The sequence below is a fragment of the Miscanthus floridulus genome, chromosome 19, assembly GCF_019320115.1.
Source record: "Miscanthus floridulus cultivar M001 chromosome 19, ASM1932011v1, whole genome shotgun sequence".
NCBI lineage: Eukaryota > Viridiplantae > Streptophyta > Magnoliopsida > Poales > Poaceae > Miscanthus > Miscanthus floridulus.
This window is the reverse complement of record NC_089598.1, coordinates 110,016,043-110,043,098: the sequence shown is the minus strand read 5'-3', so window position 1 is coordinate 110,043,098 and position 27,056 is coordinate 110,016,043. Positions and strand designations below refer to the sequence as shown.

The window sequence follows — 27,056 nt, the reverse complement described above, 5'->3', positions numbered from 1 at the left end:
GGCAAAACACGAATCATATACTGTAGCAAGTTGTTCAACTTATTTCTCACGCGAGAAATTAAAATTGCAGTTTTGTTATTGTTAAGGGTCCGCTTTGCCCGAATGCCATCTCACAAACACAATTTTATAGAATATTATTATAAAACGAGGCCTTCTTGCTATAATGAATTTTCTCCATTTTCATTTCATCTTTTCATCAAGATATAACCTAGTGTGACCAATATGCCCCTGGTTGAAATGAAGCCTCTCTCTGCACGCTCTCTCTTTTCCCATTCCTTTTCTTTTGCCCACAAGAATATGCACTGCCACCATTGATGGAGTCGCCCCTAGCCTAAACGGAAGGAGATCGGCATTCTCCCTCCACTAGATCTGGTCAGAACACGTCCTCAAATCGTCCCCGCCCGTCCTTCACATATGTGATGATGAGATCTCATATGTAATTGTGATCATGATAGGATGGGCAGAGGTGTGACAGGGGGAGGAAGAATTAGAAGAGGGGCAGCGAGGAAGGATGAAAACGGTCGGAAACGGTATTACAATATAGAAAACGGAAGGGATATTTCTACATTTTAGCAATTAAAGAGTACCAAAAATGGTTGTGAAACCAATTAAAAATGATAAATTTTTATGTTTGGCGAAATTCGGAAATGGTATCATAATATAGAAAACGGTATCATAATATAAAAAACGAAAGCGGTCGGTTCGGAATATTTCCGTACAATATAGAAAACGAAAGCGTGCATAGATGTTAATATTCTTTACTATAAGAGTTGATCAAACTTATTTTTTTCTCAAACATGTGCCGGGGCACAAGTATTTCATTAAGAGGAAAGGGGTGGATAAACTCTTTACAAGGTTCCTTGAATTAGATCGTCGGTGGTGCAAGACGCATACTGAAGCTAGCTCAAGGGAACACGACTTTTAACAAAGTTAGAGATTATACGGCAACAGAATTGCGACGAGCAAAGAAGGGGCAAGGGGGCAAACAAGTTTACCAAACTTACAAAAGTTTGATTGGTGATAACTCTAAAAGTTAATTTGTTTGGAAGACGGAGGGTAGATCACTGAATATATGGTCACATGAAGGTAACTATAAATGGTAGCGGAATCAAATTAAGATATATAGTTTAATGGTGTAATATGTAGCATCACTGCACTTCAGGAGAATGTCGAAGTCCATGATGACAATGAATTACCTCATCAGAACTCAGAAGATAGATAAAGGATAAAACAGTGAGCCTGAAGAGCAAATTAAGCACCAAAATTATTTGTTTAGAACAATGCCTCGATGCTAGTGCTGTTGACACGTCTTGATCTGTGAGGGGTCATTTGCAGATCCACTTTCCCTGCAGTGCCACCTTTGCCACTGCTATTGACCTCAACACCAGTAAAGACAGCAACGACATTTTCATGGATCACTTCATCACCAGCAGAGCCTGCAGCTTCTTGGAAGACCTTGCAATGCAGAACCTGCCAGAACCCAGGCTGACAATCTGAGGATCCTTGCATTCCTTCCATTCATCTGGTGGATCAAGCTCCTTCCAAGGGCCTCCCACTAGCTGTGGCTGGGAATCCATGACGTCGGAGAGGTCATCGGCAACCAAGTGCCGGGAATCACCGCCGGAGAGGACAAACCAGAGGCTGAGCTCAGGCACGTACTCGGCCTTGCCATGAAAGGGCAGCGTCCATTTTCCAACTTGGCTCCACGTGTGGTCTGCTGTGTCCAGGCAATAGGTGCCAACACCATGAACGGATATGCAAACATGTGATCCGCCACCGACGACGCCATAGGCTGTGATCTCGGGGGTGTTATTGTACCAGCTCCATGTCTCTCGTACAGACGGCGGCGGCGGAAGGAGGCGGCAGGTGAAGCATTTGTGGCCCCAGGGCCCGCTCGGATAATGGCTGATGAAGCCCACGAACTGCTCGCTCTCCTGCACTTCATTGGAGATGGGCTCTAGCTGGGGAACCCTCTCCGTTGTCATGGCAAAATCTGTCGTCGTCGACGTGGGGCTTGTGAGCGAAGACGGAGACGGGCTTCACCGTCGGCAGCTTGGGGAGCGGGGGCATGGTTCCCACCTTGCGTGTGTCCAGGTCGAAGATGAAGCCAAGCCCCGACTGATCATCCCCGCAGATGACCTTGGAGTCCGCGAACGCGAAGCAGTTCAGGTTCCATCCGTTGTTTAGACCACGCAAGGTGAAGCTTGGACGAGGAAGCCGAAGCGTCTCCATCTCCGTCGTCTTTGATGGTGGTGGTGGGGGTGGTGTGTCACGGTAAAACAGCTGCGCCAGGTTGATGTGGCGCACCGATTTGACGCCGGGGGAGCAGCCGGCCACGATCAGATTCAGAAACCGCCGGCCCAAGACGCCGCCCATGGCCGACGACGATCCCAACTTCGAGTTCAAGCTGCCCCTGCTGATGAACTCGATCAACCCGCTAGATTCGATCCCCAATTCGTTTACTCGTCCTTCCGATTCCTGTAGCGGTGCCTTCAAATTAAACCCGATATCGAGATGCGTGACATGCGTCACAAAATCCTAACAAATAACAGGATGTTGGGATGCAATTGTATCGCTGCGACTACAAGCGACCGACCTGAGGGGACAGGGGAGGGAAAGGGCCAAAGGGGTAGCGCGGTGGCGGCGGCGGCAGCGGCGGCCGGCAGGGGGAGGGCGCCAAGCTTCCCGTCCGCCCCCAGTCTGGCACTCCGCACTGTGCGCGTCTCCTCTCGCCTTCTTTTTTTTTTTCCAGACTGCAGCCCTACCTACGGCCATGTTCGTACTATTTCAGAGAACTAATAGTGTTTTTTTTTCACCATAAATCAACGAATAGTATTTTTAGCCATGACTTTTTAGAAAAACGAACAGAGATGTGAAGTGGCCCTTGGCCCATTTTCTATTTTATTATGTTTTCTTTTGCCCTTCATATTACTTGAGGTTGGGCTGACCTAGATTTGGCCTAAACTTTAGGTAACATTTGGATGGGGACGAGGATTGGGACAGGGACATGAGATATTGTATCTTAGTCATCTGTTTTTACACCTCATTTAATCCTAGTCATTCGTTCATTTTCCTTTCCCTATCCCAACCGGGCCCCGTTCGCGTGCCCTTAAATCCGCCTTTATCCGCTTCTTTTTTCATCCGAAATAGTATTTTCCTCTCACAAATTCCTTCAGATTCATCCAAAACCATCCAGATTCCTCCAAATTCCTCCCAGCGAGCAGGGCCATATGGCTATATATCTTTAGTGTTGTTGAAGTGAAGTTTACTCCTAGAAGTTCTTCCATCAGTTTTCATGTTCTGTTTTATGTGTACATTTTTTCCTCCATGTTTGTTCCATGTGAATAGTTTTTTCTCCTCTTACAAAAGTTTTTTTTAGAACATTTTAAAGAAGAGAAATGTCTATGATGTCCATCAACCAATGATCAAGAGAAAAAGGCACAATTAACGCATACCCCTCAATCAAGCACCAAAATTAAACATATTCTCTCTACCTAGAATACAGTGCGATTATGGTTTCTAAAATTTACACTAAAGATACATTCTATGTGGTGCACATGCTTAGATTTAGCAAATTTTGTTAAAAAGGAAATAACAAATCAAGGAAAACTGTCTAATTGGGTTTAAACCTTGCGTACAAACGTCATTTGAGTATTTTCTTAAACTGTCTCAAATTTTTTAAATGTGTTATACTATATGACGGAGGGAGTATACACTTAATTAATGGATGCATGTTCAATTAACCGTGCCCCCTTGAAGGCCTTGGGCCTGTTTGGATCCTGGCTACTAAATTTGCACCATGTTTGGATGTCAATTAGAAGGACCGAACGTGAACTAATTTCAAAACCAATTGCATAAACGGTGGTTAATTGGTGAGACGAATCTACTAATCTTAATTATTCTATGATTAGCACATTTAATGTAGCACCATAGTATGAGTTAATCATGGACTAGTTAGAACTAATAGAATCGTCACTTCAATTAGTTGCCGTTTTTGCAATTAGGCCCTGTTTGGATCCCATGGCAAAACTTTAGCCCTGCACTTTTAGCCCTTCTTTTTGTCCTGGGGACCCAAACAGAGGGGCTAAAAGTGAGCAAATGGTTAAAAACTAGATTAAAATTTTTTTGCTCCCAAAGAGGCCCTAAACTGAGCTAAACTCTCTCGGGGCGGGCGTTGGACGTCCCATACCCCTTGTCGCTCGTATGCATGGTTGTGCATTAATAATTAAATGAGGATAAATAGAGGACTAAAATTTAGCCTATTTATCAAACAATCCAGTAGGACTAAAGTTCCCTTAGGACTAAGTGATCCAACACCACCTTAGTTTTGAAATTAGTTTACCTCTCCGGGTTCGGCGCGTGCTCGAGGACCGTGCTCATCGCGCCAATATCTTCGCTGTCGTCGTTGGGAAGGCATCCCCTCATCTCGAGGTGGAGGAGGCTCGGGAAGGAAGCCAAGCTCATAGGCACGCCCTTGTCGAGGCCTGAGCCGAGGCGAGCGGACTCGAGGTGCAGATGCTTAGCGTTCACAGATCACAAACAGCCGCAGAAGCTGCCTGCCTCGGTATCACGAGCTCAGAGCTCCTCCTCTGATGTTGCCTCTGCTCCGCAGATGTCGACCTTACAGTAAGCGACCACTGCCGAAGCCAGAGCCAAATATATGGGCTGCGAGTAAAGTTTAAACTTTTAACAAAATTTTAGATATAATTCATAAATTTTGATGGTTTCATGATTTTTTTAAATATCATATTTTATAAATGTTACCGTATCCTATAACACGAGTTTGTACATATCTTGGCATTTTTTTTCTAAGAGACCTAGATAGAAGCGTACCCCTCATATACACGAGCGCACACTCATCCGTATAAACGTAGGCACATACACTTTAACCCTATAAACACCTCTGAAATACTAAGTTGGACTGGCAAATCTCGAGATTGACGAAGTTATCGCAGATGACTCGCTATTGATGGGCACATCTTTTACCAGTGAAAAAGTGGGACGGGCATGTCCACATGCATTATTTGTCATGGCTTCGATTGCTCGCTATAGTGCACGAAGGCACCCGAGCCGGTAAAACAAAAAATAGTAGTTCTAGTGGCTCCTTTAGTTCATTTTATAAGGGATAATTGTCTGTTGGACATCAAAAGTGATGGTTTTTTGCTGGCAGACACCCACTTTGAAGCGTTTTGCTAGAAGACACTCTGGTTCGGTGAAATTAGGCCACAGGACACCGCGGACCGGTTGCAGCCGGTTGAGGAGAGAAAACAGCGGTGAAATGACATTCTTGCCCCTGCTGCTTTCTTCTTCCTCTCGTCGCGCCCGTGATGCCGACAAGCAGGCCCCGCCTGCTAGCCGCGCCAAGTGGGAGGCCGTCGTCTTCCCCGCTCCGCATCGCGCGGACGCCCGCGCCACCGTCGATCCGCCCGTGCGCGCACCCCGAGGATGGTCGCGGCCTATAAAGGGCTTGCCCCTAAGCACCATGCCTCTTTGGAACCCAGCAGAGCTGCTGCCGCCGCCTAGACCCCTAACCCTAGCCGCGCCGCCATAGCCACTGCCCCAAGCTCGGAGCCGTCGCCGTCGATCTCCGCGGCCACTGTGTCTCCACCGACGAGACCGCCGCCACGAGCTTCGACCTGAGGTGAGCTATCCGTTGGTGCCCTTCCCGCCCTCTCCCTCGCTTCCGCGCGCCCTCGTCGTTGTAGCTCCGCCGCGTGCGCTGCCGTCTCTGGCCAGCCTCGGCAGCCGTAAACCCTCGCAACGAGATCGCGAGACCGAGCCGCACCTGCCCGTGCCCTCGCCTTGGCCCGCCGTGCGCCGTAGTCCAGCGACGCCGGTCTCCGGTGAGCTCACGCGCGGCCACCCATGGCGTGCCGCCACGCGCAGCACCACTCCGGCGACCCAAACTACGCGGCCGAGTTCGTGAGGACGCGCTCCGCGCCCCTGTGCCTTTGAGCGCCCGTCCAAACCCCTCAGCGCCGTCTTCGCCGAACTCCAGCGAGGCGCCACCGCCTCCCATGGCCGCGTCGCCGTAGAGGCAAGAATGTCATTTCACCGCTGTTCTCTCTCCTCAACTGGCTACAACCGGTCCGCGGCGTCCTGTGGCCTAATTTCACTGAACCAGATGTCTTCTGGCAAAATGCTCCAAAGTGGGTGTCCGCCAGCAAAGGACCATCACTCTGGATATTATCCCTTATTAAAATGAACTAAAGGAGGCACTAAAACTACTCTTTTTTATACAAATAATTCTCTAAATAATAATATAGAGAGCGAGGTTTAGACTTGGACATGCTCGGTACGACGGAACGTACCCCTCGTACGAAGAAACAGAGGAGACCGCCTTCTTGGCCCAACTGGCCCAAGAGGCGTTCGTCCACGCCGCCAAGGCTGCGCTCGACGCCGCCGAGGTCCCCATCACAAGGCTCACCCTGCGCGTGGAGTCCACTGACGGGGAAAGCACCATCGAGCAGTTCCTCTGCCGCGGCAGGGGCGGCTGGCCCACAGACGACGCCAACGTGGTCGGCGCTCTACAGCGTGTTTGGTTCAGGCGACGGAATGGTGCCAGACGATCCGAACCTGTATCCGAGCCTCTTGGTGCCGCTTGGTTCGAAGCCTCGGTTCAGCTCATCCGTCATCGAGTCGTTCCACCAGCAGGCAAAAGTCACGGACCACCTCGTTCTCGTCAAAACCATCGGACGAGCACATTCTCGAAGCCAATGTTCACTCCACTCCACTAACCAAATACAGTCAAAGCATCACCCGAACCAACAAGTAATTATGACATTCTGGATCACTCCATTCCGGATGGTATACTCCCCCAAACCAGACACGCTACTAGTCTCCCACCAAGCGGCGCGCCGTGTTGAGGAGCTCCGCGTCGCCGCGGTCGACGTCTCCTCCGACGGCGCCTTCCTTTACCTTGAGAAAGAGAACCACAGGCACACGGGGATCTATGGGCTCGCCTCCCTCCCGTCGTCGGAGACCCTCCGCGTGCTGGACCTCACCAGTCACCAGGTGTACCCTGACGGCTGCCTTCCCACTCCCACGGCTGGTGACGTTGCGGCTAAGGTACTGCGCCGTTGAGTCCAAGGTTCTCCAGGCCCCGCTGGACGCCGCGCCGGAGCTCACCACCGTACCACTGGAGTCTCTCTTCTTCTTGTTGCCTCCGGACTTCCAGCAGACCACGGCAGAAGCAGCAGCACAAGCAGAACCACTTGTGCCCGTGCTCCGCCTGAGCTTCCAGGCCGTGACCACGCTCGTGCTGTCGTTGTGCGGCAAAGAATCAGGGGCAAGAGCAGCTGGGCAATCGAGATCGATGCACCGAGGCTACAATCCTTCAAATACAAGGCTCTCATGCGACGATTCAGGCTACGACCGGCGGCGGCACCTGGCGTTGTACGGGTGGACCTGCACTTCCTCCGGGACTATAACAAAGACGATGACAAAGAAACAAGACGCGTGCTCTTCTGGCAGTTCCTGCACAACTTCACCAATGCCAGGACCCTCAAGCTCAAGGTGGGAAACGACCTCAAGGACATCGCCGCCATTGGCGAGGCCAGGCACGCCAGGCTCCTGCAGTGTGCGTTCCCTAGCCTGGAGCGCCTCGAGCTGGAAGGGATGCATCGTCCCAAGATCAAGACGGCGGCCGCGGCCATTGCCAACTTGCTCCATTGCTGCCCTGCTCTTGGTGAAATCATGCTGAAGCTGAGCAATACTGTAACGGCTCTCCCTGACAAGGACCCACGATATGGACGTGAGTTCTTAGAAAGGAAAGATAGATTGGACTACAACAAGTCCATCGATCGCTTCGTGCGCCGGAAAGGATCAAAGACAGCCTTGGACTGCGTTCTTGAAGGTGTTCCTGATATCCCTGGTCTCAGTGGCCGCTCGTTCGCCTGCTTGCAACGCACTCTGGGAAGAGTCAGCATGCAGTTTCGACTGGACAACAACTCCATCTCCAGCTGCCTTGGACTGCGGCTTATCAAATTCTTCACTGACCATGCAAGCGTTCTTGAAGAAATCTGTGTTGATACTGGCAACCGGAGACTGAACGAGCACCTCAACTTCAATATGGCAACACAGATGGCACTCGCACCTATACCAATCTCAGCCACAGCTTCTTGTATCCAGAACAAGAATCTGGCAGATAGTTCCTCGGAATTTTCCAGAAATCATAGTGCATCCCTTGATCCCACAAAAGACCTTGCCCGGAGTACAGTCAGCTTTAGGGTGTTACCCCTTCAAAGGCAAACAAGGATGGACTGCAAGTCGAAAACTAAGATAAGAGATGTGTCATACAGTGATCCAAGATATCATGAATAAACTGCTTATTTCTATATTGGTTTTATTTTGTAAGAGGCTTGTGAACAAGAAATACATTTTTATGCTCCTACGATTTGCAAGATTGTGTTGACAATGTGCATGCATGTAGATGATAGCTTTTACAGGCTGCTTATATCCTTTGGCCAATGTTGGGCTTGGAAGTCAAGAACACAACAGAAGAAAACTTAAACGAAGCTTTTAGCTAGAACACTGCTTTGTGATAGTCATCATGAGTTACGGTTATGGTGGCTCTAAGAAAAAAATAGTGTAAATCTAGCAAATAAAACAAAAGGTTTGATGACCATCGTCTTGGGAAATCACTGTTATGTTATTGTTTGGGTGAACATAAATCTATATTATACTCCCTCCGATTCATCCCAAGATACATGTAAGTTTTCCAAATATAAGGACTTTTGAGATATTGGTCCTTGATTAAGGCCTTGAGGGGGCACGGTTAGTTGAATATGCATGCATTATTAATTGTATATAGTATAACGCAATTCAAAAATTTGAGACAGTTTAAAGAAATACTCAAATGACGTATATATTCATGGTTTAAACCCAATTAAGCAATTTTTCTCAAATTATGATTTCCTTTTTAACAAATATTGCTAACTCTAAGCATGGACACCACATAGAATGCATTATATTTTAGTACAAATTTTAGAGATCATAGTTACACTGTATTTTAGGCAGCGGGAGTATGTTTAGTTTTGGCGCTTGATTCAGTGGTATGCATTAATTGTGCCTCTTCCTCTTGATCATTGGTTGATGGACATCACAGTTATTTCTCTTCTTCCATCAATTAGCAACTTGCTAAGGAACGAGACAAATTTGAGGGCTCAAATGTTCACTCGATAATATACGCTGATCTAGGCTCAACTAATGTGGTAGGTTAGAAAAAAAATGCGAGGATGACCGGTAACGTGCCTTTTCTGCTGACATCCAGTTCTTTTATCTCCACCCCAGGAATGGACACGATGTAGGTAGCGAGGTTGGGATGGATACTAGCTAGAGCGTCTTTGTTTAGTGGACCGTTGGACACATAATATCACGACTAAAACTAGTCGTAACATTTTGGTTAGTTTCCAAATCCATCGTGGCAAAATTGAGTATGGTTGGTATTTTGATTTCCATCGGCCACAAGAGCTGCTAAAGTTTGGTAAAAATATGTTGCAAGTGTTTGGTTTGTAGCTAGATTTGAAAATAATGCTAACCTCCATCAATTAAACGGTAGGCTAGCTTATCATCTCACCCTATTTTAATTAGCTAGCACGATGGGCGCGCTACGCTACGCCTGTTTTTTTAGTAAGAAAAAAATTCTACGAGAGAGGAGAAAAAAAATACCAAAAAATAAAAATAAAAATAGAATATGGAACAGTGGATGAACAGTGTCTGTGAGAAAGAGGAGGGGAAATAAAAATATTAAATAAAAATTAGAAATTAAAAATGAAACAATGTATGAACAGTGCCTCGACTGCCTGGGACGCGGAGGAGGCAGGGATTCCTAGGCGCCTAAGAGAGTAGTTATGCGCATGTCCTTTTGTTCTTTTGACATCTTTTCATGGAAAAGACATTCAAATATTATTATACGGGCAGTGCTACCCACCGCGTGATAAAGTCCCGCGCGCACGCCTCTTCTTCCTCGTCCCCTTCTTTCTTGTCCCACTCGCCTCATTCTTCCTCGCCCTGTCCGACTTCGGACACGCTCCACCCGCCGCCTCATCCCCCACGCCTCTAGATCTGGTGACGCGCCCGCACCGTCACCCTCGTCCCCGCCTCCACCACCTCCCACTGCCCCGGCGCCCATCGGCCAGCCGTGGCCATAGAGCTCCGGCGAGACCCTATCGTCGGTGGTGACCTCCTTATTCCCCTCGCCCTTCCCCCACCCCTCCCACATGTGGCCATGGTGAAGTACGGCCATGGCGTGCCCCCGCCTGACCTGGCCCGACCGCCATTGTCGCCGTTAGCTGCCCTAAACCGCCCACCGGCCATCCCCACCGCCTGACGGGCCTACCTCCATGACTGGCCCCTTCTATACCCGCCGAAGTTGGAGAAGAAGGGTTAGCACGGCTCGCCGAAACCCTAGGCGCCGCCAGAGTTGGAGAAGGTGTCATAGAACCGACCAATTTATAAGAGTACAAGTACAATGGCGGCCCGCAAGCGGTCGCACGGTCATACTTGAACCCATATAAACCCGGTAGTCCGTCGAGTACCACGACGAGTCTCAATAAACGATTTACAACAACCAAGATCGTAAAGGATTCAACATACATGTCACATATTACATAAAGTTCACATATACATTTTCATCATCAGAGTATGAAACAAAGTTATTACAAACCAAGTTTGATAGATAATAGCGAAAGCAAATTAAGTTTGAAAGTAGCGTTTGCCAACATAGTTTAATATAGTGCCAAGATACGATCACCATCCGCAAAAGCATAAAGAGGGATTAATAAAGAAGCCTGCCCAAGGCTTACTCCTCATCCACAGCGGGATAGAAGCAACTCTTGCAATAACCATGATACACGGTGCCATCTGCAACAATGGGAAATAAACCCTGAGTACGAGAAAGTACTCAGCTAGACTTATCCGTCATAAACCAGAAATAAATTAACTACAAGGATCATGCAAGGCTGTATAAGTGGAGATAGCTTGACAACATTTTACATAAAAAGCGATTAACTCAGTTATATAATTATAATTCATTTGTCAATTAATTATGACTATCCATCTCTACATTAGCAACTATCCTATGCCAAACATGTGGTATATCATTTTAAGATCATACAATAGTAACCATAGCAGGTATAGTAATTTCATGTTTATCTGAACCATCATATTCCATAGTACAATTACTACGATGTTGGTGCTAGCCAAGTTTCTCACTATCTGGGAGAGACGATGATTCGAATCGATTTCAAACAGCTGGGAATTTATTCCTAACACAAACCCAGGCAGACCAGATCAACGGCCACCTTAGGTCACCTTTGGTACGACTCAAGTACACATTTCGTGGGTTCGCCTAGCGCCGCACAATCAGGGACAACCAAATGCCAGAACGTTCAGGCCCAGTCTGCCCTTGGGCTCAGTCTGGCTCCCCGCACATCCTTACTATCATCCAGAGTGCGCACTCTTATAGAGCGAGGCCCGCCCTGAGTTGAGCTACTCGGCTTTGCGGTCGGAACGAGTTATCCGGCCAGCTAAGTGATAGGCATGCGTTCAATCTTGTCAGAAGGGCCAACAACGGTACGGTCCTTAATCGGCGCAGACGAATTCACATGAGTCAACCTACCATAGACTCCGCTCGGCCTTGATTTACTTTTTAACCCATGGTTCTTTTCCACGATAGCAAATATAGCCAACCGTGCTTGGTATCCACCTATATCTTGTAGGTGACAGGAAATCACCCGATTTCTACCGGTCTAAGCATGGCTAAGCATATGTTCGATCCTGGACCTACACAGGGTTAAAGGGATATGTATCTGGACAAGGTAGTTCTATTCATCAAGTGTTTTCAGACAACTCTTATACCTAATGCATCAATTATAAGGACTCAAGTAATATTTTGTAAAACACTGGGAGACTTAGAATGCTCTGGGGCTTGCCTTTCAGAAAGGAAGTGGGCGGTGGTCAGGGCACTTTGAAAGTTCTTCAGGGATATGCTCCTCTTCTTCGAGAGCTACGGCTTGAGGAATCTCCTGTTGCTCCCCTTCCTCTCTTTCGTTGAACTCCAGCAATGTTATCTCCTCCATCGATCCTAGATGCATGAGTATGACATGAGATATCGCGAATACATACATGTTGACAAGTATAGCATGATAACACATGATGAATGCATTCTTGTACGTATTCTTAACAGCATCGTGTTAAAGTAATAACAAGTGTATCGCGTTTTACTGAGTATGTGCATATCTCTTCTTAATTACTCAATTAAACACTTCAGCAATTCATGTACTATACTATAAAACAGCAGTTACTTGTTTTACTCATAACTGGAGTTCTACTTATCCAAATGTTGTGATCTTAGACTTTCTGGAAATCTTATAAAATTATATACAACTCTTATTTAATCATCAAAAGCTAATTCGTACTCTATCTTAACCAAAATAGGCAATTATTCCAGTGTTGTCCAGAAATTCCAGAGAGCAAGTATTTCGGAATACTAACTTTAAACAGCTATAACTCCTAAACCCTTTGGCCTATGGTCCTGAAATTTTAACACAATATATATGAAGAAGTTATCTACAACTTTATCATTAACCATTTTTACAGCAAACATCATTTTTACTATACAACACACCAAACCACAGAATCTGTCCGAAAACCCTTTTTCACCCGAATTATAAAGCAACGATATTTCTATTGCATATAAACTTTCTAGATCTGACTTCAACAAGTATACCAACAGTTCAAGGACATCAAATGAACTCAAGAAATCATAATGTCCAATCCCAAACTATTTATTTAAATGCCTTTATTATTTTATTTAGATACTTAGGTTAAATAGTAAACATATACTAAATGTACATCATAAATTCTTAGAAATTTACAGTGGCTTACTAGTGCTACCAATATACTACTGTAAAAGTTTCATGCCATTTTACCAAGTAAAACATCCTATGCAAAAATAACAAGGCAGAAAGACTTAAAATAGCATAAATAGAAAACTCTAGTGAAAAATGTCAAGCAACATATTTTATATTTTTCTTAGCATCCATATGGTACTAGGACAACCTCCAACAAATTTTATGAATATTGGATTCATAAATAATTTATAAAAATTCACACAAGGATCACCTAATTATAAAAGGAAATCTATAACTAAAAATCTATTCATGCACTGACTCTCAAATTTTTATCAGAGCTTATACTTGTCAAGAACAGCTCACCCCATAAATTTCATAATTTTTGGAGCACTGGAACTCTAGATATAAATTAAACAAATTTACATACATTTAAAAACATATTTCAAGTTTCATTTTAAATCTTCCAGAAACTCTACTACAAATGCTAATATCATATTTTTCATAAATACTACACTTCCTAAAGAACACTACAAAATTTGGTTCACAAATTTTGGATCTCTATAGCTCAACTTATAAATTTTCAAAGTTGCATACAAAAACAAGAATAAATGGACTAGCTTTCTTCACTACTGTCGCTAACAGGCGGGACCCACTGTCAGACGACCCTACACGCCAGTGAAACAAGAACAGGGCATGATGCTGCTTCGACACGGTCTGACCACGGCTCGTCACCGACGAGCTTTCCGGCGAAGCCAAGGGTACCAACATGATCTACTAAGCAACTCGCGTCGGATGGTCTAGGTGGTGGCAGTGGAGGTGGGGCGGAGCATGCTCATCGTCGCCCATGGCGGCACGGCGGCGCTGCTCTGTGGTGCGACGGCCGTCACTGGCTACGGCAAAGCCAGGCGAGGCACGCTACAGCACTATGGCTACCATGCGACTATGTTAAGGCATCCTAGGCAGCTAGAGGTGCTCCAACAGAGCATGGCCACGGCAAGGTCCATGGCGAAGCTCCGGCGAGGGCGCACCCGCGATGGCGCAACGGGAACGACGGCTTACCTAAGGCACGATTGCGGGCGCTGCAAGGTGGAAACGGTGGAGAAGGGTGAGGTGGAGCTGTGAGCGCAACCGATTGGAGACTAGGACGGCGGTGAGCACAGGCGAGCTCGGCGAAGCAGCTGCGACGGCAATGGCGATGGCGGCTGCTGTAGGCGGCGAAGGAGGAAACCAGAAACGAAAATGGGAGCGCGGGGCAGTGCGGGCGAGCGTTGGGGTGATAAAGGCATGCACTGGCTCGGCGTGGCCACGCTGGGCAGGGCGCCGGCGACACGCGACTTTGCTTCGGCTCCACGCGGCGCGCATGCTTTGCGACGATCGGCCACCGAAGAACGGCGATTCAGTTCGTCAGTGTTCGCGATGCTAAGCCTGACAGCGTGGTTTGCAGCGATGAAATCTCTAAATCCGTGGACTATTAGCTAAAATTTCCTAAACCAAAGTTGAAGCCCAAAGTACCAGCTCCAATTTCTATTTAGAACTCATGCCCTAATTTTCACCCAATCTTGAGTTATGTCATCCCAAAGTCGAGCTTGTCAGACTGTCAAAGCATCCAAACTTAGAAATATTTGCTAAGTGTTGAAAACAGTGCATTGTTGATTTTTGTGAGCCTAATTCAAGCATGTTAGGAGCTAAACCAGTCTATGACCCAAAAATAAAAGTTGTTCCTCTTACCAAATAATACAACTTTGCTTTAGTGACCACCTCCATGCAAGGTCTCTAGCACATAGTTTAAACTTGGTCAAACATGCTACATTCAAATGATGGTATACACTTAAACTATGGCTTAGTGACAAAACTACCCCTAACCATGAATACCAAAGTTGTTCATAATGATCTTCTAAACATGTTTAAGCTATTTGTAAGGTCACACACTCATTTCATTCATTGGTCACACATATGGCTATCCAGGTCAACACATAACATCACTTAAGTACTTATCATGAAAGGTGACTTTCATGAACAATATTCCATTTGTTAACCTAAGTGTAGCTAATATGTTTTAGTGACTCACATAAACCATTTACATGTATTCACTCATGATCATATGCATATATACAAAGAAACATAAATTAACAAGCATGTTTCATATGTTTCAATCACATGTTTCAAATGTAAAAGCTTAAATATGAATGCTTGATGCTCATGCTCATGCTATGCAAGTCAAATTATGCAAGGCTAACACTTATAGAAGGCACGGTCGGGCAAGGCCTCCGGTGTAGTGCGGCTCGGACACGTTGGGGAAGAAGGCCCATCGGACTTCCACACCCCTGCATCCGACAACAGAGAGGGTGTGCACATCGAGACTTCTGAGCATGCGCGCTCAAAAGTTAGCATTCCCGATATTATATTTATGTCCACAATGGTCATCATCAAAAGAAGAAGAAGAAAAGAACGGTAATGCTTAGGAGCGGGCGTCTATTAGTGCGGACGTCGCTTTTTGGGCCTGCGCATACTGGCCCAACTGGCCTGCTTACTCTTTGCGTCTCCCCATCTCTCTCTCAAAAATGTCTTCCTATCGCCTGATGTTGCGTCGCGCGCTCGTTGCTGCCATCTTCCCCACCGCGCACCCCATCTCGCGCCGTGCAGTTCCCCCATCCAGCGCCGTGTCCCCTCCATCGTCACGTCGCGCTGCATCCCCCACCGTGCCTGCTCCAACTTGTTGTGCGTCACGCCCCCGTTGCTACGCACCGTGCCCCGTTCCCTCGCGCACATCGAGGTGTTGCTAGGGTGCTGCCGACGCCATCATTCCCCATTAGAAGGTGGTGGCCACTGTCGACACCATGGCCACCGTGATACGCGACCTCAGTAAGAAGATGTTGCGATGAAAACGCATGTTGCAAGTGTATGTTTTAAGTGTTTTAGACGTTTCAGTGGTATATTGCAATTGTTTCATATGGATGTTGCAAAAGTAGATCGGTGGGGTGTTGCATATGTTGCAAGTGTTTTAGATGCATGTTGCAAGTGTTTCAGAGGTTTGTTCAAAATGTTTCATCTGTTTCAGATGTATGTTGCACGCGTTTTGATCTGGATGTTGCATATGTTTCACACATATGTTGTAAAACAATATGTTCCAAATGTTTTAGCTGCTCTCAGTCTTATGTTGCAGTAAGTGTTTTTATGTTGTAAGTTGCAAGTGTTTTTATCTGAATATTGCATATGTTTCACACATATGTTGTAAGTGTATGTTTCAGATGTTTTATCTGTTGCATACATATGTTGCATTTAAGTGTTTAATGTTGCATATCTTTCATGTTGTTCGGAGAGTCAGGGGACGCGGGGAGTGATGGTGGCACGGCGCGGACACCGAGTAATGGGGCGCGGCGAGCTAGGGGTCGACGAACGGGGCGTGCTCGGGGCCGGCAGTCGGGGCACGATGGGGGCGGGGTGCGAGTGCGGGGCGGGGCGAACAACCTCGAATCGATGGGGATAGGGCAGGCTGCTAGTGCGAGGCGAGTCCTCTAAACACGCGGACCCTACGACAGAGTGGGGTGCGCATGCGGGGCGAAAAAAAATCAGCGAACGAAGGCAGACTTTGCGCGCGTCTATCCAAACGTTTGGGCATTAACACCTAAAAAAAGAAGTTACGGGCTTTGCTAGGCACGCAACGATGACACCGTATTGTCAGCTAAGGGAAATTATTTTGGCCCCGTTCGCGTGCCCTTAAACACGGCTTGATCCACTTATTTTTTCATCCGGAACAGTATTTTTCTCTCACAAATTCATTCAGCATTCCTCCAAATCATCGAGATTCCTCCATAATTCAGACAAGCGAACATGTCCTTTGTTGATGATGGATGATGGAAGAACCGACTTCGTCCGATTTTTTTTTCTAATTATACGCCAGCTTTGCCCGAAAGATGGCCACGAAACACATGCTCCTTTCGTCCCTAAATATCTGTCGTTTTCGTTTTTCGAAAAATAACTTTGATAAAATATATATATAAAATAAATAATTTTAACAAAAAATATATAAAAATATTAATATTTACGGTACATAATTAATATTATTAGATAGACATTTGAATCTAGTCTTGTAATAAAATTATTTGGAGATATAAATGTTGTACATATTTTCTATAAATCGAATTAAACTTTCGGCATGAAAACCAAGGAGTATTTTCTTCAACAGACATGTGAATATTAACACCTGACAAACTTAGGCCAGTCAGTGGGAGTTTCATGGCTCTATTTCTAAGACTCTCTGATATTGAAAATAGTGTAAACAAGTCTTATCTCTCCTAAAACTATTTTTATCTCCCTTCATTTAAACTATGACACCTCAACTTTTTTAATGCACGTGAAAGTCACATTGACCCCGTCGAGACCAATTCATCGTAGGATACATATGTATCAACTTCAATCCATATATGTTTGAGTGGAATAAAATAAAATTTAGTTTAATTTTACTTTAATTTATTTTAACATGTAGATTGAGATAAATATACGGTCACGCAAACAACGCAGCGAAACAAGGCCGTAGGTGTGTGCTCGTGGCCGAGGGTATTGTGTCTCGAATGTGCGCATGCTTCCAAAAGGCCAATACGGGTCAGTTTCGTCTGGAAACCGTGGCGTAAAAAACTTGGCAGCAGCAAACGCCAAGGCCGCCTCCTTGTCCTCCCCAAGCGCAGCCGTTTTCCATTTCTGTTCAAGTTCACGCCGCCACCGCCTGCCGATCCGCCCATTCCGCCGCAACCCCTCTCCCGACGCCGCGCGCCTCAGCCGCCCGTGGCCCGGCCATGGAGCGCGCCGCCGGGGAGGCGGGCGCCCCCACGCCGGCGGCGAGAGGGGGAGCGGCAGCGCCAGCGGGAGCGGGGGCAGGGGCTGGGGGAGGGATGGTGAAGGGGAGGTCCTGCAAGGGCTGCCTCTACTACTCGTCGGCGCTCAGGTCGCGAGCGCGCGGGCCCGTCTGCGTCGGCGTCACCCGCGCCATTCCCCAAGGTAGCCGCGCCCCTCTCCGGACACTACTGTATCCACCCTCTCTGCCTGCGCTAGGGTTTTGCTGATTCGGCCAGCTACAGTATCCAAAGCCCCCCTCGCTTTTACCTGCATCCCTCTGCTGCGCCCCTGCGAGTGGCGACCCGCTGGGTAGTGGTTTGCTCTTGATTGCCTCTCGGTGCTCACTCCGCTCCTGCTCTTGGTTGCCTCTCGGTGCTCACTCAGCGCCTGCGAACCGCTTCCCTGTCACAGGGGGTGTTCTGCTGAATACCGATTAGGTTCCTCCGGACAACTACATTGGCGTTAGGAGATGGGAATGAAGACATGGGCATTTCTTAGCAATTTTTATGGTCTCAAATTGTGCTAGGAAATGTGTAATATCAGGGCTTTTTCATCCATAAAACCCGATTAATTCCATCATCTACGCAGATTTAGATGTAAACTATTTAGCCCTATGTTACAGTTAGTGCACTGAGTATTGACAAATGGCAACTGAATGAGTAGGCTTTCAGCAATGGGAAATTTGAACTATTCTATGGCTTGGTGCATATGGCTCACATGAGGTTCTCTACCAAGTATTTACCTTTGTGCAATTTAGTGCTAACCCTTGTATGTACGCTAAGTGCTAGGGCTTATGTATTGGCTCATTACAGCGTCTAAGAACTAAGAAGTAATTGACTTTGTTCAATGGCGAGACATTTAATCTGGAATTTTGTTGGGTTCTCCCACTTTTTGGGCTGAAGGGCAATGGTGGTACTATCCTGACCCAGCAAGACATGGGCAGCATCCTATTAGGATTGTGCGCTCCTAGACACCCTCAAAAGTTCCGGGAGATATAGGCTTTTCTGTACAGTTTTAGGGTCTCAGATAATCCCACCGAACAGCACTAGGTTAGGCCTATTAGGGGAATTTCTCCCCTTGAGTTGAAAAATATAATCAACACACTTGGATTCATGGATAAACTCCTGTGCAGTTGTTAGTGCTAGTTTGCTACCGACCAAAAGCGTAGGTTATAAACAATCTAAACTTTGATCTGTGCTGTAACATTGTGCTAAGGCTTTCATCCTGTGACTCACTGCAAAAGTAATCCTTATCTGTGTCTATTATAAGTTTATAACATATATACTTGATTTATTGTCTAACCAAGTAAGGAGAGCAGTATGACTCTTGAACTCTGTTTCATGGTCTGTCTATTTTGTTATCTGATTCCATTCCTTTTTAACTGATCGACTGACTATTCCCTCCCTCTTAACTGTGTATCAGTTTCTGAGCGTATGGTTGGAGAACTTGAACTGGAAGCTATCCAAGAAGGTCGCTATCTTGCAGATTTCAGACATGCATGTGTTGGCTATTCAATGTACTTAGATGACAAGGAAACTCCTACGGGGATACGAGATAAGGCACGTGCGCAGCTACCTGTTTGTGCTGGAGTCGAGGTAATATCTGCTTAACCATGTAATTCCTATGCATTTATGATGCATTCACAAGTCAGGACCATGTCAGAGTGACATGATGGATAAGGAAGCAGTTAGGCACAATGGTGTCTTTGATGTTGTTAAGTGTGAACAGTAACCAACGATAGCTGATGTACCAGAGATGATTGTGACTACTCAGGATCTGATGAGAAAATTGAGCTTTAGTTATGTTGAATGTCAGAATGGTGGGATGAATATTCATGTCAATTTGTTATCTTTATAAATTATATGTTTATTACAATAATCATGCAAGCTTTTCTTTTCTCGACCACAGTACAAACAAATGCGGTCATTCTATTCTGAAATTTGTTCTTGATTTTCCTCCAGATTTATTCTGCACTGACTGTTCAACCTGCTCAGCTAGTGTTTTGTAGCTATCAGTTAAACTGTGTTTTATGATCATTCACATGTCTATTTTGCTAACAAAGAATATCTTTTCCCCTTTTCCAGCTATTGGCAGATAGAAAAGTCCCAACAAATGTTAAGAAAGAAGGTAAGAAAACATTTTCTTCTGTTATTTGATTAGTGTGTGTGCTGGGCTCCTAGCAACTGCAAAGCTAACACAATATGCTCGAAAAGTTCGAATGTTTGGTCATGGACAGAGGTGCTTAATGTGTCACACTTGCTTATCCAAATATATTAGTTTCTAGTTGATCAATCTACTGTCGCGTGCATTTTACCTGAAATACACTGTCAATGCTATTCAATTTTTAGTTAGAATGGCATCCTGATTTATGATGCATTTGCAGTAGGTATGAAACCTTAAGAGATCAGCCACTAAACTGTAAAATATATACATAATGTTGCCTTCTTGAAAATCCTTGTTCTTTTTATTGCACCTGCGTGGAGAAATCACCGATATTTTGACGAAAAATAGAATTTATCCAATAGTCAACTAATACATGGAAAAAATGTGTCCTGATACACAATAGAAATTGCAACTTGATCAGTTCTTAGTAGTATTTGATTAGTTCTTAGTAGTATCTAAACTTAATTCCTCACATGTTTTTGCCACTATACCCATTGCCAGTTTTTATGGGCTTATTTTCTGTGCAATCTAGGATTAGAGAAACTTGGTCCTAAAACTACAAGATTCATTGGTGAAACTGTGAAAAATATCTGATTACCATGTATCTTGTCTATGTCTCCTGTGTGCTTTAAGCATTACTTTTGCTGTTTTGCGTGTTTGAAACATGCTTCTTTCTTGCATTATTTTGTAATTATCTGCCTGCCGGATTCACATTGTTTCTGTTCTCAAAACTTCTACTCATCTTTATAATTCCACAGCTCCAAAACCAGGGCAACCAGGGCATGCGGGAGATGATTTCTTAACTAAGTGAGTTGGTATTTGGTTTATGTATGAATTTGTAGGTTCTGAAATTCGTATTAGCATTTCAACAACTTTGTCTTTGAACCTGCAGATTTCAGAGGAATGCAGGACTTGTGGCAAATGGTGTGGCTAAGAACCTGAATAAAGTTGGGACCTACATCAAAGACACCGTGGGTGATATGATGCAGCCTTACCGCAAGCGTCCCAAATAAACCTTAGACCTGTCTCTCCCTAAAGACCTAAATCCTGTATGGGAGTAAACATTAGGTGTCCGGGGAAAGTTGGATCAAGCACTTCCCCCATACACCCGCACAGCAGTAGCTTTCTGTTGGTTTCTGAAGCTCTAGAAAATTGAGAGTAAAGGAAAAATAGCCAATTGGAACATGTTATCCACTAACTGTTGGGGCTTTGATTTCGCGTTTCTTCGTAGCTCCACTGCCTCGCCCCATTTGGGGGCGATTGTTGTTTCACTAGGTCGGTCCCTCCTCCAGTAATGTACAGGATGTCATGTAATAAAACATTAAGGCCTCGTTCGGTTAGAGCAAAATGAGGCTAGGATTTCTTCCAGGAAGTTAAGGCTTATATAAATTAGCTAACAGTTCCGGCCAGAAATCCTTCCATGCAGTCATTCCCGGCGAAACGAATGGCCCCTAAAACAGCCCCGCGCCCGTCCCTCTTCAGAATAATAGCGTAGTGCCATCGAGAGTTCCAGCGATGTATTTTCCTGGAGCATCGCAGTGTCCGGGTACGCAGAGGATGTTCGAACCGACTCATATGTCGTTATTTCTCTGAACGCTTCATCAGATGATAATGGACCTTGACCTTCTGGCGTGCTTTTTTTTTATATTATTTTTGCCTTTGCATTTTGCTACGCTGATTGTATGTTGTACTAACTTGCACGCATGTATGTGCTAATTTTTCCTGGTCATGCCAATACCTAATTAGCTCTGAATAGAAACATGCAAAGCTACTCAAAGTCAGCTCAGCTTACATAATAAAAAGAGTTCACTGCCGTTAGTTTGCACATTGCGCTTCTGCTGTCTCTAATAAATCTCAGCAACACCATGACCACCAACAAAGCGACCCAGCCCTGGGGGTGCATCATCAATTGATCCATAGATGTACCCCCTGACTCCGTTCATGGAGACCACCTACATGACTAAAATAAAATTTTACCTCAAATTAGGAAAGAAACTTTATGATCCACATTAGATACAGCCTCATATATTGGTTTTGAACCACCTATTTCTTTGAGATCCTCACCTCAAAACCTTAGTCACCCTGGTGTACATATTATAGTCATTACCGGTCTACGGTCCAAAGAGTGAAAGCACATTAAAAGAAAAATGAAGACATGTGTGCCATTTTAAATATCCAATAAAATTTCGATAACCGGTTCTTTTCATCCAGTTTATATTATATCGCAATTGTACACGTAATATATAATATAGTTACATTTACATATAAAAACTCTAACCCCGTGGGTCTCTGGGTTCGGGGGTCTGACTTGTTCTTGTTCGCATCTTTCACTCTCGCTCCATCGTGGCCGTACACCCAGGCCCTCGCCGCCTTCGCCACCATCAATTTAGCCCACGAAAGCTGCCACAGCCGGCCCAGCCCACGGACGGTATAACCCTAGCCCCTTCCGCTTGCCGCGTCCACATCCCCGTCGGCCACGCCCCAGCCGCACCGCACGCCGCCGCTGCTCGCGCCTCGCACGCTCTCCTCTCCCGGCAGTAGCTCTATCGCCCCACTGCTGCACCTGCACGGATCCTGCCGTCCGCATCCTCCTCCGGTCCTCTGAAGGTGAGCCCAAATACCCAGCCATGGTTCAGAAGGGTTGAATTCTGTTTACGTAGCAGTGAACCAGGAGATCTCGAGCTCTGTTTGGTGGGAAGGGTCACATGTTCTAGTAGCGAATTTGCTCCGTGTCCATGGTCAGGACTTAGGGTTGTGTTGGTGTCTGGCACTGTATTGCCTTACTCTTTTGAACTGGTGACAATGTTAAGTTTAGTATTTTACAGGTCCCGTTTAGCATTTTTTTTTTTGGTGGAAACACTTGGCATTGGTTTCTCTCTTGATTATTAGTACTGCGAAGCGAAAATGCACATATGAGTTAGTTATGGTCGCCTTTATGTATGCATTCCACCACCTTTTCTGTTTTTAACAATTAGTTTTCTAAATTCTGGCCTGTTGATTAAGTAGATGTTTCCTGTAATTGGTGCCTGCATTTGAGTTTCCTACCATGTTGCTATGCACTCCAGAGATTGTATTTACTGTGCAGAAGAGAGTTTTGTTCTCAGCCATTTCATTCTTGTATAATAAAGATTTATCTCTGGTGATCTTCGAGTATCTCTCAGCTGCGTTCGTTGTCTAGGTATAGTTGTAGGTTTGTTCTATTCTGTGTGTGTGTGAGGTGTGCATGTGTGTGGTGGTGTGTGTCTGTATCCGAACATATTCTACAGCTGTACTTAAGATGAGAGGCCCAAAAAAAAATTAAAGATTTATCGGTACTTTCAAATAGCTGTGATGTCAAGTATAACCAATGCCAAGCAAGCATAATAACACAGTAGAAGTTTCAATTTTTAGCCATAGGATTGCAAATCGCAGTCTTTTTTTTGTTTATTATGTTTTGGAAAATATAGTCTTAATAAACATTAGCACTGGGTATTTGTTACGCTAGGGGCTAGGCAGGCACTAAGCCACTGATTAACGCCTAGGGTGCCTAAACGTAGATTAAACGCGATTAAACGTTTACACACTAACTACATTTCAGGAGATTTTAGTTGCATAAATGTGAAAGAATAAATAGAAAAAGAGGAGCAATACCATAACAGCCAACTCGGCCCACTAGCCCACTAAACATTAGAACACCCAACGATGCCCTACCTGGCTGCCATCACCCTAGGAATCCTTGCTCTCACGAGACCGCGCCACCGCTCCGCTGCTCCTCCGCCTGCGCGCCGCCGCTCCGCTGCTCTCCTCCGCCTGCGCGCCGCCGCTCCTCTGCTCTCCTCTGCCTGCGCACCGCCGCTCCTCCACCTGTGCGCCCCTGTCCGTAGCTCTACCTCTCCACCTGCGCGAAATCGAGCGACTTGGACACCACGAGGTAGGCACAGGTGGAATCGCAGTGCCACAAACCATTTTGCCATCCTAATCTGGTCTCTTCTCTTCCTTTCTTCACCATCCATGGGTTCTGACAGTTCACGCGACATTTGATTGGACGCCTAGGGCCTAGGCGACGCGTTAGGCCTCTGTTTAATTGGACGCCTAGGGCCTAGGCGACGCGTTAGGCCTCCGCCTAGTGCTTAAGCGCGCCTAAACGAGCGTTGAACTATGCTTTTTTAACACTGTTTTTAACCCGCTCCCAATTGAGTAACTGATATTTTATTGCATGCTCTGAACTTCATGATGTCTTACTGATTGTGCTCATTGTCTGGACTTGTTTATGTAATGTTTCATTCATCTTATCATCATGCAGTGTTGTTGAGATAGACTGAGACTTCTTTCTTTGGGTTCTTGATCTCCTGATATGTCAAGCTGTATAGTAGGATCACATTATTTTGCTCATCTACAATCATATCAAACTACTAATTGTTGTCATGGTCCTACTACACCAGTCATGTTTGCTCTGAACTATCCATTATCTAGTTTTGTGGACCAATCTGATGCGCTTTTTGAGAGAAACTACTCATAACTCTCCTTTAGAGAGTGGAGTTCTAGAGGTCCTGTTTGTTTGTGAGTCAGGAACTACACATCTAGTACCTGCAAGTCCACGGCCAGTTTATTCTCTGTTCCCTCTCTTGTATTCCCTTCCTGCCCCCTCTCCTGTAGTCAAATTGTCTGGTCACTTGGTCTGATTGTGGAGGGGGAGCCAGCAGCTACAGCAGGTTGCCTGGCTGCTGGAGTGTTAGGCTTATTGGAAATCTAGAAAAGATGAGCAAAATGGCACAATGCAAGAATGAAGGGCAATTTTAATGCTAATGCTATGTTGCTACTGCTTTTAATATACCTTATTATTTATTTATAAAAAAACTTTGTGTGTGAAAATGCAGTATCCATATCCTCCCTATACCATTACATGTATATTTATCCTTGCTGCATAGTAGTTTATAGTTTATACATAGGATCCAGGAGCCTGTACTTTATCTATGTGTGCAACATTGATTGTTTTGCATGTCTCGGTTTATGATGCTATTGATCTTTTGTAGCTTTTGTATCGTAATGTGTAACTATTAGAAGTTATATGCATTTATGTTATTGTGACTATTTTGACAGGATTTTGTTGTTTTGGCAGACTAATTCTCCAAGAAAGATGAGCTTGATATCCCAGAACGCGGTCCAGAAGCGCCGCCTCAGGAAAAGTGAAGCTGATGATGGCAATGACAAGGACATTGGTTCTCCGAGCTCCATAGATGCAGAGGTTGGGAAGGAAGCAAAGTTGAAGAATCACAATAAGGAAAGGAAGAAGAAAAGGACTAAGGTGCTGGAGTCCCAGCAGAGCAAAGAGGAAGAGGAGATGCGGCAGCTGGAGAGCTCATTGTTTGGTTCCCTTTATGCGCCACTGGAGTTTGGCACTGAGGTAGGGGCTGCAGTAGTAGCTCCTGACCGGGATGCGCCTTTGTTTTTCACAGATAGGTCCGCTGGTGGTGGTGTGGATCATCCTGTATATCAGGAGGATATGGCCCATGAGGATGAGGGCGACGTGGTGCGTATCAAGGGGAGGAAGCCTGTATGGGTGGATGAGGAGGAAGAAAGGACAGAAGTGGACATCGTGAAGGTTTCAAGGTTGAGGAAGCTAAGAAAAGAGGAAGATGAGCATTTGATTTCAGGGAAAGAGTATGAGGCCAGGCTGCGTGGTCAGCATGCCAAATTGAACCCCTTCACTGGCTGGGCTGATATGGACCGGAAAACTTATCTTCCTGTCGCGTCAGATGGTGAGTCCGATGATGAAGGTTGTGCCGATGATATCCTTCAGAATAACGATGAGCTTGTTGTCAAGGATACTGTCAAGCTCTTACCTGGGATGTTAGAGTTCTCAAGGCTCGTTGATGCCAATATCCAGGATCCATCAAGTGGTCCTATCAATTCAGTGCAGTTTCATAGGAATGGGCAACTGATGCTTGCTGCAGGTTTGGACAAGCATCTAAGGTTTTTCCAGATTGATGGAAAGAGAAACCCCAAGATCCAGAGCATATTTATTGGGGACTGTCCAGTACACAAGGCCTCATTTCTACCTGATGGCTCTGAGGTGATCCTATCAGGCAGGAGAAAGTTCTTCTACTCATTTGACCTGGTGAATGCTGCTGTTAGCAAGATTGGACCTTTGACGGGGCGTGAGGAGAAAAGCCTGGAGAGCTTTGAGATATCACCTGATTCGAGAACCATTGCTTTTGTCGGTAACGAAGGGTACATCCTTCTTATTTCTGCCAAGACAAAGCAGCTCATTGGAACCCTCAAGATGAACGGAACCGTGCGTTCACTGGCTTTTGTGGATGGTGGAAACCAGCTGCTGAGCAGTGGTGGAGATGGCCATGTTTACCACTGGGATCTCGGAACAAGGAAGTGCATCCACAAGGCTTTTGACGACGGTTCCCTGGCTGGCATTTCACTTTGCACCTCGCAGGACAGCTCTTTGTTTGCCACAGGTTCTACCAGTGGCATAGTGAATGTGTACAAGAGGGATGATTTTCTTGGTGGGAAGAGGAAGCCACTGAAGGCGATCGAAAACCTGACCACTGACATCGGTGAAATGAAATTCAACCATGATGCCCAGATCTTGGCAATCAGCTCAAGGAAAGAGAGGAATGGGATGAGGCTCGTGCACGTCCCGTCCTTCAGTGTGTTCCAGAACTGGCCAGGGCCTCGGTTCAGCCTTCACTATCCACGGTGCCTGGATTTCAGCCCTGGCAGCGGGTTCTTGTCTGTCGGACACGCGGGTGGAAAGGTCCTGTTATACAAGCTTCACCACTATAAAAACGCATGAGGCTAGGATGGTTACTTTGCAAAACCCAGTTTTGACATTATATTTGTACTCTTGAACACTCCATGAATCAAGTGTATGCTGATTCATTCCAGTCATTGCGCTTTACGCTTTGCTGCCACTGGTTTCAATGCTTGATACAAGCTGGCAATCTCGTACTTCTCTTTTTTAGTCGTATGCAGTTTGTTATTCTGCTATTGCTTTATGGTGGTTGTTGATTGCGGAATTTCAGTTTCCTGCTACTGGGCTTATGGGAGTAATCCTGGAGTCTGGAGCCATCTATTATGTGAGTAATGTACAGTGGTATGTTCATTGCATTCTGAATCTGAATCCTTTGGATTGGATGTATACTATGCAAGCATCCCCTTTTGTCTTCCGAGCTGGTGGTGAACTGTCGCCCAGGTTGGAAATGTGGCGCTTGT

At 45.7% G+C, this 27,056-nt stretch overlaps 2 protein-coding genes and 2 pseudogenes across 3 annotated transcripts; 3 read left to right on the top strand and 1 right to left on the bottom strand.

The window, feature by feature from the left end:
• Window positions 1–1,191: 1,191 nt before the first annotated feature.
• Window positions 1,192–2,376, bottom strand: LOC136526602 (uncharacterized; annotated as a pseudogene).
• A 3,489-nt stretch (window positions 2,377–5,865) lies between these two features.
• Window positions 5,866–8,322, top strand: LOC136526601 (uncharacterized; annotated as a pseudogene).
• A 9,171-nt stretch (window positions 8,323–17,493) lies between these two features.
• LOC136528308 (uncharacterized) lies at window positions 17,494–21,175 on the top strand. Its single transcript, XM_066521252.1, has 5 exons — window positions 17,494–17,849; window positions 19,110–19,282; window positions 19,772–19,814; window positions 20,609–20,657; window positions 20,743–21,175. Exons 1-5 carry the CDS (start codon window positions 17,648–17,650, stop codon window positions 20,861–20,863), a joined length of 588 nt encoding a protein of 195 aa, XP_066377349.1. The 5' UTR covers window positions 17,494–17,647; the 3' UTR covers window positions 20,864–21,175.
• Window positions 21,176–22,268: 1,093 nt separating this feature from the next.
• LOC136528656 (U3 small nucleolar RNA-associated protein 18 homolog) lies at window positions 22,269–26,728 on the top strand. 2 transcript variants are annotated; one of them, XM_066521616.1, is made up of 2 exons: window positions 22,269–22,457; window positions 24,949–26,728. In XM_066521616.1, exon 2 carries the CDS (start codon window positions 24,967–24,969, stop codon window positions 26,635–26,637), a length of 1,671 nt encoding a protein of 556 aa, XP_066377713.1. In that variant the 5' UTR covers window positions 22,269–22,457; window positions 24,949–24,966; the 3' UTR covers window positions 26,638–26,728. The 2 variants fall into 2 exon arrangements, with proteins under 2 accessions (XP_066377713.1, XP_066377714.1); XM_066521617.1 differs by lacking the exon at window positions 22,269–22,457 and adding an exon at window positions 23,541–23,760.
• The last annotated feature ends 328 nt before the right edge of the window (window positions 26,729–27,056 follow it).

What these genes read in the sequence shown, in the direction of transcription:
- LOC136528308 (XM_066521252.1), top strand. Translation starts at nt 17,648, where the DNA reads ATGGAGCGCGCCGCCGGGGAGGCGGGCGCCCCCACGCCGGCGGCGAGA. An exon ending in CTGTTTGTGCTGGAGTCGAG is followed by an intron (nt 19,283 to 19,771) that starts GTAATATCTGCT and finishes CCCCTTTTCCAG; the next exon opens with CTATTGGCAGATAGAAAAGT. An exon ending in GGAGATGATTTCTTAACTAA is followed by an intron (nt 20,658 to 20,742) that starts GTGAGTTGGTAT and finishes TTGAACCTGCAG; the next exon opens with ATTTCAGAGGAATGCAGGAC.
- LOC136528656 (XM_066521616.1), top strand. Translation starts at nt 24,967, where the DNA reads ATGAGCTTGATATCCCAGAACGCGGTCCAGAAGCGCCGCCTCAGGAAA.